Source organism: Lampetra planeri, chromosome 76 (assembly GCF_965212315.1).
Source record: "Lampetra planeri chromosome 76, kcLamPlan1.2.h2, whole genome shotgun sequence".
Taxonomy (NCBI): Eukaryota; Metazoa; Chordata; class Hyperoartia; order Petromyzontiformes; family Petromyzontidae; genus Lampetra; species Lampetra planeri.
The window spans coordinates 3,308,442-3,323,181 of record NC_136181.1 but is presented as its reverse complement, the minus strand read 5'-3'; the positions used below and the strand labels follow the sequence as shown (position 1 = coordinate 3,323,181).

Sequence of the window (14,740 nt, the reverse complement as noted above, 5' to 3'; positions counted from 1 at the left end):
CCCATATACTCAGAGACCCACAGAGACCCATAGAGACCCATAGAGACCCATAGACACCCATAGAGACCCACAGAGACCCATATACTCAGAGACCCACAGAGACCCATAGACACCCATAGAGACCCACAGAGACCCATATACTCAGAGACCCACAGAGACATACACACACACACAGAGCCGATGACGTCACCCATCGTCCCGTGACGTGCGCGCGCCGTGACGTCACGGCTGTTTGTCGGGAAGATGGCGGCGGAGGTTTGGTATTTTGCCATCGCCGCTGCGGTGTGAGGAGAGAGGTGGTGGTGTTGTTGTGGTGGTGGTGGTGACGAGGTGGCGGTGTTGTTGTGGTGGTGGTGGTGGTGTTGTTGTTGACGAGGTGGTGGTGTTGTTGTGGTGGTGGTGGTGACGTGTTGTTGTTGTTGACGAGGTGGTGGTGTTGTTGTGGTGGTGGTGGTGGTGACGTGTTGTTGTTGACGAGGTGGCGGTGTTGTTGTGGTGGTGGTGGTGACGTGTTGTTGTTGACGAGGTGGTGGTGTTGTTGTGGTGGTGGTGGTGACGCGCGGGCTCCCCTCACGATGTCAGCTCCCGCCGTGTTGGTGAGTGCTGTACGCGGTGCACTGTACACTACTGTACACTACTGTACCACACTACACCACTGTACACTACTGTACCGTGCGATCCGAGAACTTCCTTGGCACCGTACGTAGCCAAAGAACCTGTGTGTGTGTGTGTGTCTGTGTGTGTGTGTGTCTGTGTGTGTGTGTGTCTGTGTGTGTGTGTGTGTCTGTGTGTGTGTGTGTCTGTGTGTGTCTTGTGTGTGTCTGTGTGTGTGTCTGTGTGTGTCTGTGTGTGTCTGTGTGTGTGTGTGTCTGTGTGTGTGTGTCTGTGTGTGTCTTGTGTGTGTGTGTGTGTGTCTGTGTGTGTGTGTCTGTGTGTGTGTGTGTCTGTGTGTGTCTTGTGTGTGTCTGTGTGTGTGTGTCTATGTGTGTCTGTGTGTGTGTGTCTGTGTGTGTGTGTGTGTCTGTGTGTGTGTGTCTGTGTGTGTCTTGTGTGTGTCTGTGTGTGTGTGTGTGTCTGTGTGTGTGTCACTGTGTGTGTGTGTCTATGTGTGTCTGTGTGTGTCTGTGTGTGTGTGTGTCTGTGTGTGTGTGTGTCTGTGTGTGTGTGTCTTGTGTGTGTCTGTGTGAGTGTGTGTCTGTGTGTGTCACTGTGTGTGTGTGTCTATGTGTGTCTGTGTGTGTGTGTCTTGTGTGTGTGTGTCTATGTGTGTCTGTGTGTGTCTCTGTGTGTTTATCTGTGTCTCTGTGTGTCTGTGTGTGTGTCTCTGTGTGTGTGTCTCTGTGTGTGTATGTGTCTGTGTGTCACTGTGTGTGTGTCTCTGTGTGTCTGTGTGTGTGTCACTGTGTGTGTCTCTGTGTGTGTGTCTCTGTGTGTGTGTGTCTGTGTGTGTCTCTGTGTGTGTGTCACTGTGTGTGTGTTTGTGTGTGTCACTGTGTGTGACTGTCTGTGTGTGTGTGTGTCACTGTGTGTGTCACTGTGTGTGTGTCTCTGTGTGTGTGTCTCTCTGTGTGTGTGTCTCTGTGTGTGTGTCACTGTGTGTGTGTCTCTGTGTGTGTATCTCTGTGTGTGTCACTGTGTGTGTGTCTCTGTGTGTGTGTGTCTGTGTGTGTGTCTCTGTGTGTATGTCTCTGTGTGTGTGTCACTGTGTGTGTGTCTGTGTGTGTCACTGTGTGACTGTCTGTGTGTGTGTCACTGTGTGTATGTCTCTGTGTGTGTGTCACTGTGTGTGTGTCTGTGTGTGTCACTGTGTGACTGTCTGTGTGTGTGTCACTGTGTGTGTCACTGTGTGTGTGTCACTGTGTGTGTGTCTGTGTGTGTCACTGTGTGTGACTGTCTGTGTGTGTGTGTGTCACTGTGTGTGTGTCACTGTGTGTGTGTCACTGTGTGTGTGTCACTGTGTGTGTGTCTGTTTGTGTGTGTCTGTGTGTGTGTGTCTGTGTGTGTGTCACTGTGTGTGTGTCTCTGTGTGTGTGTCTGTGTGTGTCACTGTGTGTGACTGTCTGTGTGTGTGTGTGTCACTGTGTGTGTCACTGTGTGTGTGTCACTGTGTGTGTGTCACTGTGTGTGTGTCTGTTTGTGTGTCTGTGTGAGTGTCTCTGTGTGTGTGTCACTGTGTGTGTGTCTGTGTGTGTCACTGTGTGTGACTGTCTGTGTGTGTGTGTGTCACTGTGTGTGTCACTGTGTGTGTGTCACTGTGTGTGTGTCTCTGTGTGTGTGTCTCTGTGTGTGTGTCTCTGTGTGTGTGTCTCTGTGTGTGTGTCACTGTGTGTGTGTCTCTGTGTGTGTGTCACTGTGTGTGTCTCTGTGTGTGTGTCACTGTGTGTGTGTCACTGTGTGTGTGTCTCTGTGTGTGTGTCACTGTGTGTGTCACTGTGTGTGTGTCACTGTGTGTGTGTCTCTGTGTGTGTGTCTCTGTGTGTGTGTGTCTGTGTGTGTGTCTCTGTGTGTGTGTCTCTGTGTGTGTGTCACTGTGTGTGTGTCTGTGTGTGTCACTGTGTGTGACTGTCTGTGTGTGTGTGTGTCACTGTGTGTGTCACTGTGTGTGTGTCACTGTGTGTGTGTCACTGTGTGTGTGTCTGTGTGTGTGTGTCTGTGTGTGTGTCTCTGTGTGTGTGTCACTGTGTGTGTGTCTGTGTGTGTGTCTCTGTGTGTGTGTCTCTGTGTGTGTGTCTGTGTGTGTCACTGTGTGTGACTATCTGTGTGTGTGTGTGTGTCACTGTGTGTGTCACTGTGTGTGTGTATGTTTGTGTGTGTCTGTGTGTGTGTGTCTGTGTGTGTGTCACTGTGTGTGTGTCTCTGTGTGTGTGTCTGTGTGTGTCACTGTGTGTGACTGTCTGTGTGTGTGTGTCACTGTGTGTGTCACTGTGTGTGTGTCACTGTGTGTGTGTCACTGTGTGTGTGTCTGTTTGTGTGTGTCTGTGTGTGTGTGTCTGTGAGTGTCTCTGTGTGTGTGTCACTGTGTGTGTGTCTGTGTGTGTCACTGTGTGTGACTGTCTGTGTGTGTGTGTGTCACTGTGTGTGTCACTGTGTGTGTGTCACTGTGTGTGTGTCTCTGTGTGTGTGTCTCTGTGTGTGTGTGTCTGTGTGTGTGTCTCTGTGTGTGTGTCTCTGTGTGTGTGTCACTGTGTGTGTCTCTGTGTGTGTGTCACTGTGTGTGTGTCACTGTGTGTGTGTCTCTGTGTGTGTGTCACTGTGTGTGTCACTGTGTGTGTGTCACTGTGTGTGTGTCTCTGTGTGTGTGTCTGTGTGTGTGTGTCTGTGTGTGTGTCTCTGTGTGTATGTCTCTGTGTGTGTGTCACTGTGTGTGTGTCTGTGTGTGTCACTGTGTGTGACTGTCTGTGTGTGTGTGTCACTGTGTGTGTGTCACTGTGTGTGTGTCTCTGTGTGTGTGTCTCTGTGTGTGTGTGTCTGTGTGTGTGTCTCTGTGTGTGTGTCTCTGTGTGTGTGTCACTGTGTGTGTGTCTGTGTGTGTCACTGTGTGTGACTGTCTGTGTGTGTGTGTGTCACTGTGTGTGTGTCACTGTGTGTGTGGTCACTGTGTGTGTGTCTGTGTGTGTCACTGTGTGTGTGTGTGTGTGTCTCTGTGTGTGTGTCACTGTGTGTGTGTCTGTGTGTGTCACTGTGTGTGACTGTCTGTGTGTGTGTGTGTGTCTGTGTGTGTGTGTCTGTGTGTGTGTCTCTGTGTGTGTGTCACTGTGTGTGACTGTCTGTGTGTGTGTGTGTCTCTGTGTGTGTGTCTCTGTGTGTGTGTCGCTGTGTGTGTGTCACTGTGTGTGGTGTAGGTGGTGCTGGTTGCTCTTGTCTCCGTGCTGGGGGCTCAGAGCTGCAAACAAACTGAGTTCATCAGCGGGCAGCACTGCTGCAACAAGTGTCATGCCGGTAGCCACAACCACAACCACAACAACCACCACTACCACCACCACAACAACCACCACAACAACCACCACAACCATCACTACCACCACAACAAGTGCCATGCGGGTAGCCACAATAACAACCACCACAACAACCACCACAACCACCACAACCACCACAACCACCACAACCACCACAACCACCACAACAACAACTACCTTAGCAAGTGTCATGTGGTTAGACACGACAACAACCACCACAACAACCATAACACAACCACTCTAAAATCAACTACATCCACACAGTGAGTGATTGGTGAGCAATTGGTCAGTGTGTGAGTGGTGGGTGAGTGGGTGAGCGGGTGAGCGGGTGAGCGAGTCAGTGAATGGGTGAGTGAGTGGGTGAGTGGTTGACTGGGTGAGTGATTGGGTGAGTGATTGTGTGAGTGATTGGGTGAGTGAGTGAATGATTGGGTGGGTGAGTGGGTGACTGGGCGAGTGAGTGAGTGAATGGGTGAGTGGGTGAGTGAGTGAATGGGTGAGAGGGTGAGTGAGTGAATGGGTGAGTGGGTGAGTGAGTGAGTGAGGGGGTGAGTGGGTGAGTGAGTGAGGGGGTGAGTGAGTGGGTGAGTGAGTGAGTGAGGGGGTGAGTGAGTGAGTGGGTGAGTGAGTGAATGGGGAGTGGGTGAGTGAGTGAATGGGTGAGTGAGTGAGTGAGGGGGTGAGTGAGTGAGGGGGTGAGTGGGTGAGTGAGTGAGTGAGGGGGTGAGTGAGTGAGTGGGTGAGTGAGTGAGTGAGGGGGGTGAATGAGTGAGTGGGTGACTGGGTGACTGGGTGAGTGAGGGGGTGAGTGAGTGAGTGAGTGTGTGGATGGGTGTGTGAGTGTGTGTGTGTGTGCACTGCAGGTGAGTTCATGGTCTCGGCGTGCACGGACAACGCCACTCGCACGGCCTGTGCCGCCTGTCCCCCCCGGCACCTTCACGGCGATCTCCAACTTCGGCACGAGCTGCCGGCCTTGCAGCCGCTGCTCCGCAGGTGATGCTGCACTTGGACTCTGCAGGCGGCTGGGGCTACACGGGGGAGCTTTTGTCTGTGCCTTGCAGAGGCGCTGCACTTGACTCTGCAGGCGGCTGGGGCTACACGGGGGAGCTTTGTCTGTGGCTTTCAGAGGCGCTGTACTTGACTCGGCAGTCTGGTGGGGCTACACGGGGGGACCTTTGTCTGTGTGTGTCTGTGTGTGTGTGTGTGTGACTGTCTGTGTGTGTGTGTGACTGTCTGTGTGTGTGTCTGTGTGTCTATGTGTGTGTGTCTGTGTGTGTGACTGTCGGTGTGTGTCTGTGTGTGTGTCTGTGTGACTCTGTGTGTGACTCTGTGTGTGACTGTGTCTGTGTGTGTCTGTGTCTGTGTGTGTCTGTGTGTGTGTGTGTCTGTGTGTGTGACTGTGTCTGTGTGTGTGTGACTGTGTGTGTGTGTGTCACACAGGTATGGGCCAGGTGACACTTCAGGTGTGCACCGCTACCCAGGACACGGTGTGTGTCTGTGTGTGTGTCTGTGTGTCTGTGTGTGGGTCTGTGTGACTGTGTGTGTCTGTGTGTCTGTGTGTGTGTCTGTGTGTCTGTGTGACTCTGTGTGTGTGTCACACAGGTATGGGTCAGGTGACGCTTCAGGTGTGCACTGCGACCCAGGACACGGTGTGTGGGTGTCCCGAGGGCTCCTACCCGCCACTGCCTGCTGCTGTCCGACTGCTCCACCTTCACCTGTGACGCCTGCAGCTCCTGCCCAGCCGCTTGGGAGGAGAAAACTCCCTGTGAGTGAGACGCGGGGAGACACGGGGAGACGCGGGGAGACGCGGGGAGACGCGGGGGAGACACTGGGAGACGCGGGGGAGACACGGGGGAGACGCGGGGAGACACTGGGAGACGCGGGGAGACGCGGGGAGGACGCTGGGAGACGCGGGGAGACGCTGGGGAGACACTGGGAGACGCGGGGGAGACACTGGGAGACGCGGGGAGGACACTGGGAGACGCGGGGAGACGCTGGGAGACGCGGGGAGACGCGGGGAGACACTGGGAGGACACGGGGGAGACGCGGGGGAGACGCGGGCAGACGCGGGGAGACGCGGGCAGACGCGGGGGAGACGCGGGGAGACACTGGGAGACGCGGGGAGACGCTGGGAGACGCGGGGAGACGCGGGGAGACGCGGGGAGACACTGGGAGACGCGGGGAGACGCTGGGAGACGCTGGGAGACGCGGGGAGACGCTGGGAGACGCGGGGAGACGCGGGGAGACGCTGGGAGACACGGGGAGACACTGGGAGACGCGGGGAGACACTGGGAGACGCGGGGAGACACTGGGAGACGCGGGGAGACACTGGGAGACGCGGGGAGATGCTGGGAGACGCGGGGAGACACTGGGAGACGCGGGGAGACACTGGGAGACACTGGGAGACGCAGGGAGACACTGGGAGACGCAGGGAGACACTGGGGAGACGCGGGGAGACACTGGGAGACACTGGGAGACGCAGGGAGACACTGGGAGACGCGGGGAGACGCGGGGAGACACTGGGAGACGCAGGGAGACACTGGGAGACACTGGGAGACACTGGGAGACGCGGGGAGACACTGGGAAGACGCGGGGAGACACTGGGAGACACTGGGAGACACTGGGAGACGCGGGGAGACGCTGGGAGACACGTGGAGACACTGGGAGACGCAGGGAGACACTGGGAGACACTGGGAGACACTGGGAGACGCGGTGAGACACGGGGAGACACTGGGAGACACTGGGAGACGCAGGGAGACACTGGGAGACGCAGGGAGACACTGGGAGACACTGGGAGACGCGGGGAGACACTGGGAGACACTGGGAGACACTGGGAGACGCGGGGAGACGCGGGGGAGACACTGGGAGACGCGGGGAGACAAATGGGAGACGCGGGGAGACGCAGGGAGACACTGGTAGACGCGGGGAGACGCAGGGAGACACTGGGAGAAACCTGGGAGACACTGGGAGATGCAGGGAGACGCTGGGAGACGCGGGGAGACGCGGGGAGACACTGGGAGACGCAGGGAGACGCGGGGAGAACGCGGGGAAACACTGGGAGACGCGGGGAGACGCTGGGAGACACTGGGAGAAACTGGGAGACACTGGGAGATGCAGGGAGACGCTGGGAGACGCGGGGAGACGCGGGGAGACACTGGGAGACGCAGGGAGACGCGGGGGAGACACTGGGAGAAACTGGGAGACACTGGGAGATGCAGGGAGACGCTGGGAGACGCGGGGAGACACGGGGAGACGCTGGGAGACGCGGGGAGACGCGGGGAGACGCGGGGAGACACGGGGAGACGCGGGGAGACACTGGGAGACGCGGGGAGACACTGGGAGACGCGGGGAGACGCGGGGAGGACACTGGGAGACGCGGGAGACGCGGGGAGACGCTGGAGACGCGGGGAGACGCGGGGAGACGCGGGGAGACGCGGGGAGACGCGGGGAGACGCGGGGGGAGACGCGGGGAGACGCTGGGAGACGCGGGGAGACGCGGGGAGACGCGGGGGAGACGCGGGGAGACGCTGGGGAGACGCGGGAGACGCTGGGAGACGCGGGGAGACGCTGGGGGGGGGGGAGACGGGGAGACGCTGGGAGACGCGGGGAGACGCTGGGAGACGCGGGGGAGACGCGGGGAGACGCTGGGAGACACTGGGAGACGCGGGGAGACACTGGGAGACGCGGGGAGACACTGGGAGACGCGGGGAGACACTGGGAGACGCGGGGAGACGCGGGGAGACACTGGGAGACGCGGGGAGACACTGGGAGACGCGGGGAGACACTGGGAGACACTGGGAGACGCAGGGAGACACTGGGAGACGCAGGGAGACACTGGGAGACGCGGGGAGACACTGGGAGACACTGGGAAACGCAGGGAGACACTGGGAGACGCGGGGAGACGCGGGGAGACACTGGGAGACGCAGGGAGACACTGGGAGACACTGGGAGACACTGGGAGACGCGGGGAGACACTGGGAGACGCGGGGGAGACACTGGGAGACGCGGGGAGACGCTGGGAGACGCGGGGAGACGCGGGGGAGACACTGGAGACACGGGGAGACGCGGGGAGACGCGGGCAGACGCGGGGAGACGCGGGCAGACGCGGGGAGACGCGGGGAGACACTGGGAGACGCGGGGAGACGCTGGGGAGACGCGGGGAGACGCGGGGAGACGCGGGGAGACGCGGGGAGACACTGGGAGACGCGGGGAGACGCTGGGAGAACGCTGGGAGACGCGGGGAGACGCTGGGAGACGCGGGGAGACGCTGGGAGACACTGGGAGACGCGGGGGAGACACTGGGAGACGCGGGGAGACACTGGGAGACGCGGGGAGACACTGGGAGGACGCGGGGAGACACTGGGAGACGCGGGGAGATGCTGGGAGACGCGGGGAGACACTGGGAGACGCGGGGAGACACTGGGAGGACACTGGGAGACGCAGGGAGACACTGGGAGACGCAGGGAGACACTGGGAGACGCGGGGAGACACTGGGAGACACTGGGAGACGCAGGGGAGACACTGGGAGACGCGGGAGACGCGGGGGAGACACTGGGAGACGCAGGGAGACACTGGGAGACACTGGGAGACACTGGGAGACGCGGGGAGACACTGGAAGACGCGGGGAGACACTGGGAGACACTGGGAGACACTGGGAGACGCGGGGAGACGCTGGGAGACACGTGGAGACACTGGGAGACGCAGGGAGACACTGGGAGACACTGGGAGACACTGGGAGACGCGGTGAGACACTGGGAGACGCGGGGAGACACTGGGAGACACTGGGAGACACTGGGAGACGCAGGGAGGACACTGGGAGACACTGGGAGACGCGGGGAGACACTGGGAGACACTGGGAGACACTGGGAGACGCGGGGAGACGCGGGGAGACACTGGGAGACGCGGGGAGACAAATGGGAGACGCGGGGAGACGCAGGGAGACACTGGTAGAACGCGGGGAGACGCAGGAGACACTGGGAGAAACTGGGAGACGACACTGGGAGATTCAGGGAGACGCTGGGAGACGCGGGGAGACGCGGGGAGACACTGGGAGACGCAGGAGAACGCGGGGAGACGCGGGGAAACACTGGGAGACGCGGGGGAGACGCTGGGAGACGCGGGGAGACGCGGGGAGACACTGGGAGACACGGGGAGACGCTGGGAGACGCGGGGAGACGCGGGGGAGACGCGGGGAGACACTGGGAGACAGCGGGAGACGCGGGGAGACACTGGGAGACGCGGGGAGACACTGGGAGACGCGGGGAGACGCGGGGAGACACTGGGAGACGCGGGGAGACACTGGGAGACGCGGGGAGACACTGGGAGACGCGGGGAGACACTGGGAGACCGCGGGGAGACACTGGGAGACGCGGGGAGACACTGGGAGACGCGGGGAGACACTGGGAGACGCGGGGAGACACTGGGAGGACACTGGGAGACGCAGGGAGACACTGGGAGATGCAGGGAGACACTGGGAGACGCGGGGAGACACTGGGAGACACTGGGAGACGCAGGGAGACACTGGGGAGACGCGGGGAGACGCGGGGAGACACTGGGAGACGCAGGGAGGACACTGGGAGACACTGGGAGACACTGGGAGACGCGGGGAGACACTGGGAGACGCGGGGAGACACTGGGAGACACTGGGAGACACTGGGAGACGCGGGGAGACGCTGGGAGGACACGTGGAGACACTGGGAGACGCAGGAGGAGACACTGGGAGACACTGGGAGACGCTGTGAGACACTGGGAGACGCGGGGAGACACTGGGAGACACTGGGAGACGCAGGGAGACACTGGGAGACGCAGGGAGACACTGGGAGACACTGGGAGACGCGGGGAGACACTGGGAGACACTGGGAGACACTGGGAGACGCGGGGAGACGCGGGGAGACACTGGGAGACGCGGGGAGACAAATGGGAGACGCGGGGAGACGCAGGGAGACACTGGGAGACGCGGGGAGACGCAGGGGAGACACTGGGAGATGCAGGGAGATGCTGGGAGACGCGGGGAGACGTGGGGAGACGCAGGGAGACGCGGGGAGACGCGGGGAAACACTGGGAGACGCGGGGAGACGCTGGGAGACGCGGGGAGACGCGGGGAGACGCGGGGAGACACTGGGAGACACGGGGAGACGCTGGGAGACGCGGGGAGACGCGGGGAGACGCGGGGAGACACTGGGAGACACGGGGAGACACTGGAGACACGGGAGACACTGGGAGACGCGGGGAGACGCAGGGAGACGCTGGGAGACGCGGGGAGACGTGGGGAGACGCGGGGAGACACTGGGAGACACTGGGAGACGCAGTGAGACGCGGGGAGACGCGGGGGAAACACTGGGAGACGCGGGGAGACGCTGGGAGACACGGGGAGACGCGGGGAGACGCGGGGAGACACTGGGAGACACGAGGAGACGCTGGGAGACGCGGGGAGACGCGGGGAGACACTGGGAGACACGGGGAGACACTGGGAGACACGGGGAGACGCGGGGGAGACACTGGGAGACGTGGGGAGACACTGGGAGACGCGGGGAGACGCTGGGAGACGCGGGGAGACGTGGGGAGACACTGGGAGACGCTGGGAGACGCTGGGAGACGCGGGGAGACACGGGGAGACGCGGGGAGACGCTGGAGACACGGGGAGACCACGGGGGAGACGCTGGGAGACGCGGGGAGACGCGGGGAGACACTGGGAGACGCGGGGAGACGCTGGGAGACGCTGGGAGACGCGGGGAGACGCGGGGAGACGCGGGGGAGACACTGGGAGACGTGGGGAGGACACTGGGAGACGCGGGGAGACGCTGGGAGACGCGGGGAGACGCGGGGAGACACTGGGAGACGTGGGGAGACACTGGGAGACGCGGGGAGACGCGGGGAGACGCGGGGAGACGCGGGGAGACACTGGGAGACGCGGGGAGACGCGGGGAGACGCGGGGAGACGCTGGGAGACGCGGGGAGACACTGGGAGACGCGGGAGACGCTGGGAGACGCGGGGAGACGCGGGAGACGCGGGGAGACGCGGGGAGACGCGGGGAGACGCGGGGAGACGCGGGGAGACGCGGGGAGACGCGGGGAGCGAGAGTATCTGTGTTAATGTGGCGGTGGTTGTGGTTGTGGTGGTGGTTGTGGTTGTGGTGGTGGTGGTTGTTGTTGTCTAGGTGGTGACGAGATGGACACTCTCTGTGTTAATGTGGCGGTGGTTGTGGTTGTGGTGGTGGTGGTTGTTGTTGTCTAGGTGGTGACGAGATGGACACTCTCTGTGTTAATGTGGCGGTGGTGGTGGTTGTGGTTTGTGGTGGTGGTTGTTGTTGTTGTCTAGGTGGTGACGAGATGGACACTATCTGCACTCTCTGCCCTGAAGGCTTCTACAACAACGGCTCCAACCCTCGCTGCCGCCCCTGTACCAGGTGTGTCACATGACCCTGTCACATGACCCTGCCCCTGTCACATGACCCTGCCCCTGTCACGTGACAGGGTCACGTGTCTCTCTCCCCCCGTGTCTCTCTCCCCCCGTGTCTCTCTCCCCCCGTGTCTCCCCCCGTGTCTCTCTCCCCCCGTGTCTCCCTCCCCCCGTGTCTCCCCCCGTGTCTCCCTCCCCCCGTGTCTCCTCCCCCGTGTCTCCCCCCGTGTCTCTCTCCCCCCGTGTCTCCCTCCCCCCGTGTCTCCCCCCGTGTCTCCCTCCCCCCGTGTCTCCCACTCCCCGTGTCTCCCCCCGTGTCTCCCTACCCCCGTGTCTCCCACTCCCCCCGTGTCTCCCTCCCCCCGTGTCTCCCCCGTGTCTCCCTCCCCCCGTGTCTCCCCCCGTGTCTCCCTCCCCCCGTGTCCTCCCCCCGTGTCTCCCTCCCCCCGTGTCTCTCTCCCCCCGTGTCTCCCTCTCCCCGTGTCTCTCTCCCCCCGTGTCTCTCTCCCCCCGTGTCTCCCCCCGTGTCTCCCCCCGTGTCTCCCTCCCCCGTGTCTCCCACTCCCCCCGTGTCTCTCTCCCCCCGTGTCTCTCTCCCCCCGTCTCCCTCCCCCCGTGTCTCCCTCCCCCCGTGTCTCTCTCCCCCCGTGTTTCCCTCCCCCCGTGTCTCCCTCCCCCCGTGTCTCTCTCCCCCCGTGTCTCTCTCCCCCCGTGTCTCCCTCCCCCCGTGTCTCCCCCCGTGTCCCCTCCCCCCCGTGTCTCTCTCCCCCCGTGTCTCCCTCCCCCCGTGTCTCCCTCCCCCCGTGTCTCCCTCCCCCCGTGTCTCCCTCCCCCCGTGTCTCCCTCCCCCCGTGTCTCCCTCCCCCCGTGTCTCCCTCCCCCCGTGTCTCCCTCCCCCCCGTGTCTCTCTCCCCCCGTGTCTCCCTCCCCCCGTGTCTCCCCCCGTGTCTCCCTCCCCCCATGTCTCCCACTCCCCGTGTCTCCCTCCCCCCGTGTCCTCTCTCCCCCCGTGTCTCCCTCCCCCCGTGTCTCCCCCCGTGTCTCCCTCCCCCCGTGTCTCCCTCCCCCCGTGTCTCCCTCCCCCCGTGTCTCCCTCCCCCCGTGTCTCTCTCCCCCCGTGTCTCCCTCCCCCCGTGTCTCCCCCCGTGTCTCCCTCCCCCCGTGTCTCTCTCCCCCCGTGTCTCCTCCCCCTCCCTCCCCCGTGTCTCCTTCTCCCCGTGTCTCCCTCCCCCCGTGTCTCCCTCCCCCCGTGTCTCCCTCCCCCCGTGTCTCCCACTCCCCGTGTCTCCCTCTCCCCGTGTCTCTCTCCCCCCGTGTCTCCCTCCCCCCGTGTCTCCCTTTCTCCCCGTGTCTCTCTCCCCCGTGTCTCCCACTCCCCCCGTGTCTCCCTCTCTCCCCGTGTCTCTCTCCCCCCGTGTCTCTCTCCCCCCTTGTCTCCCCCCGTGTCTCCCTCCCCCCGTGTCTCTCTCCCCCGTGTCTCCCTCCCCCCGTGTCTCCCCCCCGTGTCTCCCTCCCCCCGTGTCTCTCTCCCCCCCGTGTCTCTCTCCCCCCGTGTCTCTCTCCCCCCTTGTCTCCCCCCGTGTCTCCCTCCCCCCGTGTCTCCCTCCCCCCGTGTCTCTCTCCCCCCGTGTCTCTCTCCCCCCGTGTCTCCCTCCCCCCGTGTCTCCCCCCCGGTCTCCCTCCCCCCGTGTCTCCCTCCCCCCGTGTCTCCCCCCCGTGTCTCCCTCCCCCCGTGTCTCCCACCCCCCGTGTCTCCCTCCCCCCGTGTCTCCCTCCCCCCGTGTCTCCCCCCCGTGTCTCCCACCCCCCGTGTCTCCCACCCCCCGTGTCTCCCTCCCCCCGTGTCTCCCCCCCGTGTCTCCCTCCCCCCGTGTCTCCCTCTCACCGTGTCTCCCTCTCCCCGTGTCTCCCCCCCGTGTCTCCCTCCCCCCGTGTCTCCCTCCCCCGTGTCTCCCTCCCCCCGTGTCTCCCCCCCGTGTCTCCCTCCCCCGTGTCTCCCTCCCCCCGTGTCTCCCCCCCGTGTCTCCCTCCCCCCGTGTCTCCCTCTCACCGTGTCTCCCTCTCCCCGTGTCTCCCCCCCGTGTCTCCCTCCCCCCCGTGTCTCCCCCCCCCGTGTCTCCCTCCCCCGTGTCTCCCTCCCCCCGTGTCTCCCTCCCCCCGTGTCTCCCCCCCGTGTCTCCCTCCCCCCGTGTCTCCCTCCCCCCGTGTCTCCCCCCCGTGTCTCCCTCCCCCCGTGTCTCCCCCCCGTGTCTCCCTCCCCCCGTGTCTCCCCCCCGTGTCTCCCTCCCCCCGTGTCCTCCCTCCCCCCGTGTCTCCCCCCCGTGTCTCCTCCCCCGTGTCTCCCTCCCCCGTGTCTCCCTCCCCCCGTGTCTCCCCCCCGTGTCTCCCTCCCCCGTGTCTCCCTCCCCCGTGTCTCCCTCCCCCGTGTCTCCCTCCCCCCGTGTCTCCCCCCCGTGTCTCCCTCCCCCCCGTGTCTCCCTCCCCCCGTGTCTCCCCCCCGTGTCTCCCTCCCCCCGTGTCTCCCACCCCCCGTGTCTCCCTCCCCCCGTGTCTCCCCCCCGTGTCTCCCTCCCCCCGTGTCTCCCTCCCCCGTGTCTCTCTCCCCCCCGTGTCTCCCACCCCCCGTGTCTCCCTCCCCCCGTGTCTCCCTCCCCCGTGTCTCCCACCCCCCGTGTCTCCCTCCCCCCGTGTCTCCCACCCCCCGTGTCTCCCTCCCCCCGTGTCTCCCTCCCCCGTGTCTCCCACCCCCCGTGTCCTCCCACCCCCCGTGTCTCCACCCCCCGTGTCTCCCTCCCCCCGTGTCTCCCTCTCCCCGTGTCCTCCCCCCCGTGTCTCCCTCCCCCCGTGTCTCCCTCCCCCGTGTCTCCCACCCCCCGTGTCTCCCTCTCACCGTGTCTCCCTCCCCCGTGTCTCCCACCCCCCGTGTCTCCCACCCCCCGTGTCTCCCTCCCCCGTGTCTCCCTCCCCCCGTGTCTCCCTCCCCCGTGTCTCCCTCCCCCCGTGTCTCCCTCCCCCCGTGTCTCCCTCCCCCGTGTCTCTCCCCGTGTCTCCCTCCCCCCGTGTCTCCCTCCCCCCGTGTCTCTCTCCGCTCACCTCCCCGTGTCTCCCTCTCCCCGTGTCTCCCCCCGTGTCTCCCTCCCCCCGTGTCTCCCTCCCCCCGTGTCTCTCTCCGCTCACCTCCCCGTGTCTCCCTCTCCCCGTGTCTCCCCCCGTGTCTCCCTCCCCCCGTGTCTCCCTCTCCCCGTGTCTCCCTCCCCCCGTGTCTCCCTCCCCCCGTGTCTCTCTGACCCCCCCAGGTGCACTGCTGCTGCTGGTGGGGAGTTGTTTGGCTGTACTCGAGTCTCTGACGCCATCTGTGGCACCGTGTCGATATCACGACCAAGCC

General features: G+C 63.5%; 1 protein-coding gene across 1 annotated transcript in view; it reads left to right on the top strand.

Annotated features, from left to right (window-relative positions):
• Positions 1-213: 213 nt before the first annotated feature.
• The window catches only part of LOC144737945 (uncharacterized), an 18,456-nt gene continuing 3,929 nt past the window's right edge, over positions 214-14,740 (top strand). Inside the window, exons 1-6 of the mRNA XM_078620848.1 lie at positions 214-596; positions 3,843-3,939; positions 4,820-4,949; positions 5,559-5,721; positions 11,275-11,362; positions 14,652-14,740. The exon at positions 14,652-14,740 is cut by the window's right edge and continues 36 nt beyond it. Coding sequence (XP_078476974.1) covers positions 11,286-11,362; positions 14,652-14,740 — 166 coding nt within the window. The 5' untranslated portion in view covers positions 214-596; positions 3,843-3,939; positions 4,820-4,949; positions 5,559-5,721; positions 11,275-11,285. The remainder of the gene's footprint in view (positions 597-3,842; positions 3,940-4,819; positions 4,950-5,558; positions 5,722-11,274; positions 11,363-14,651) is intronic.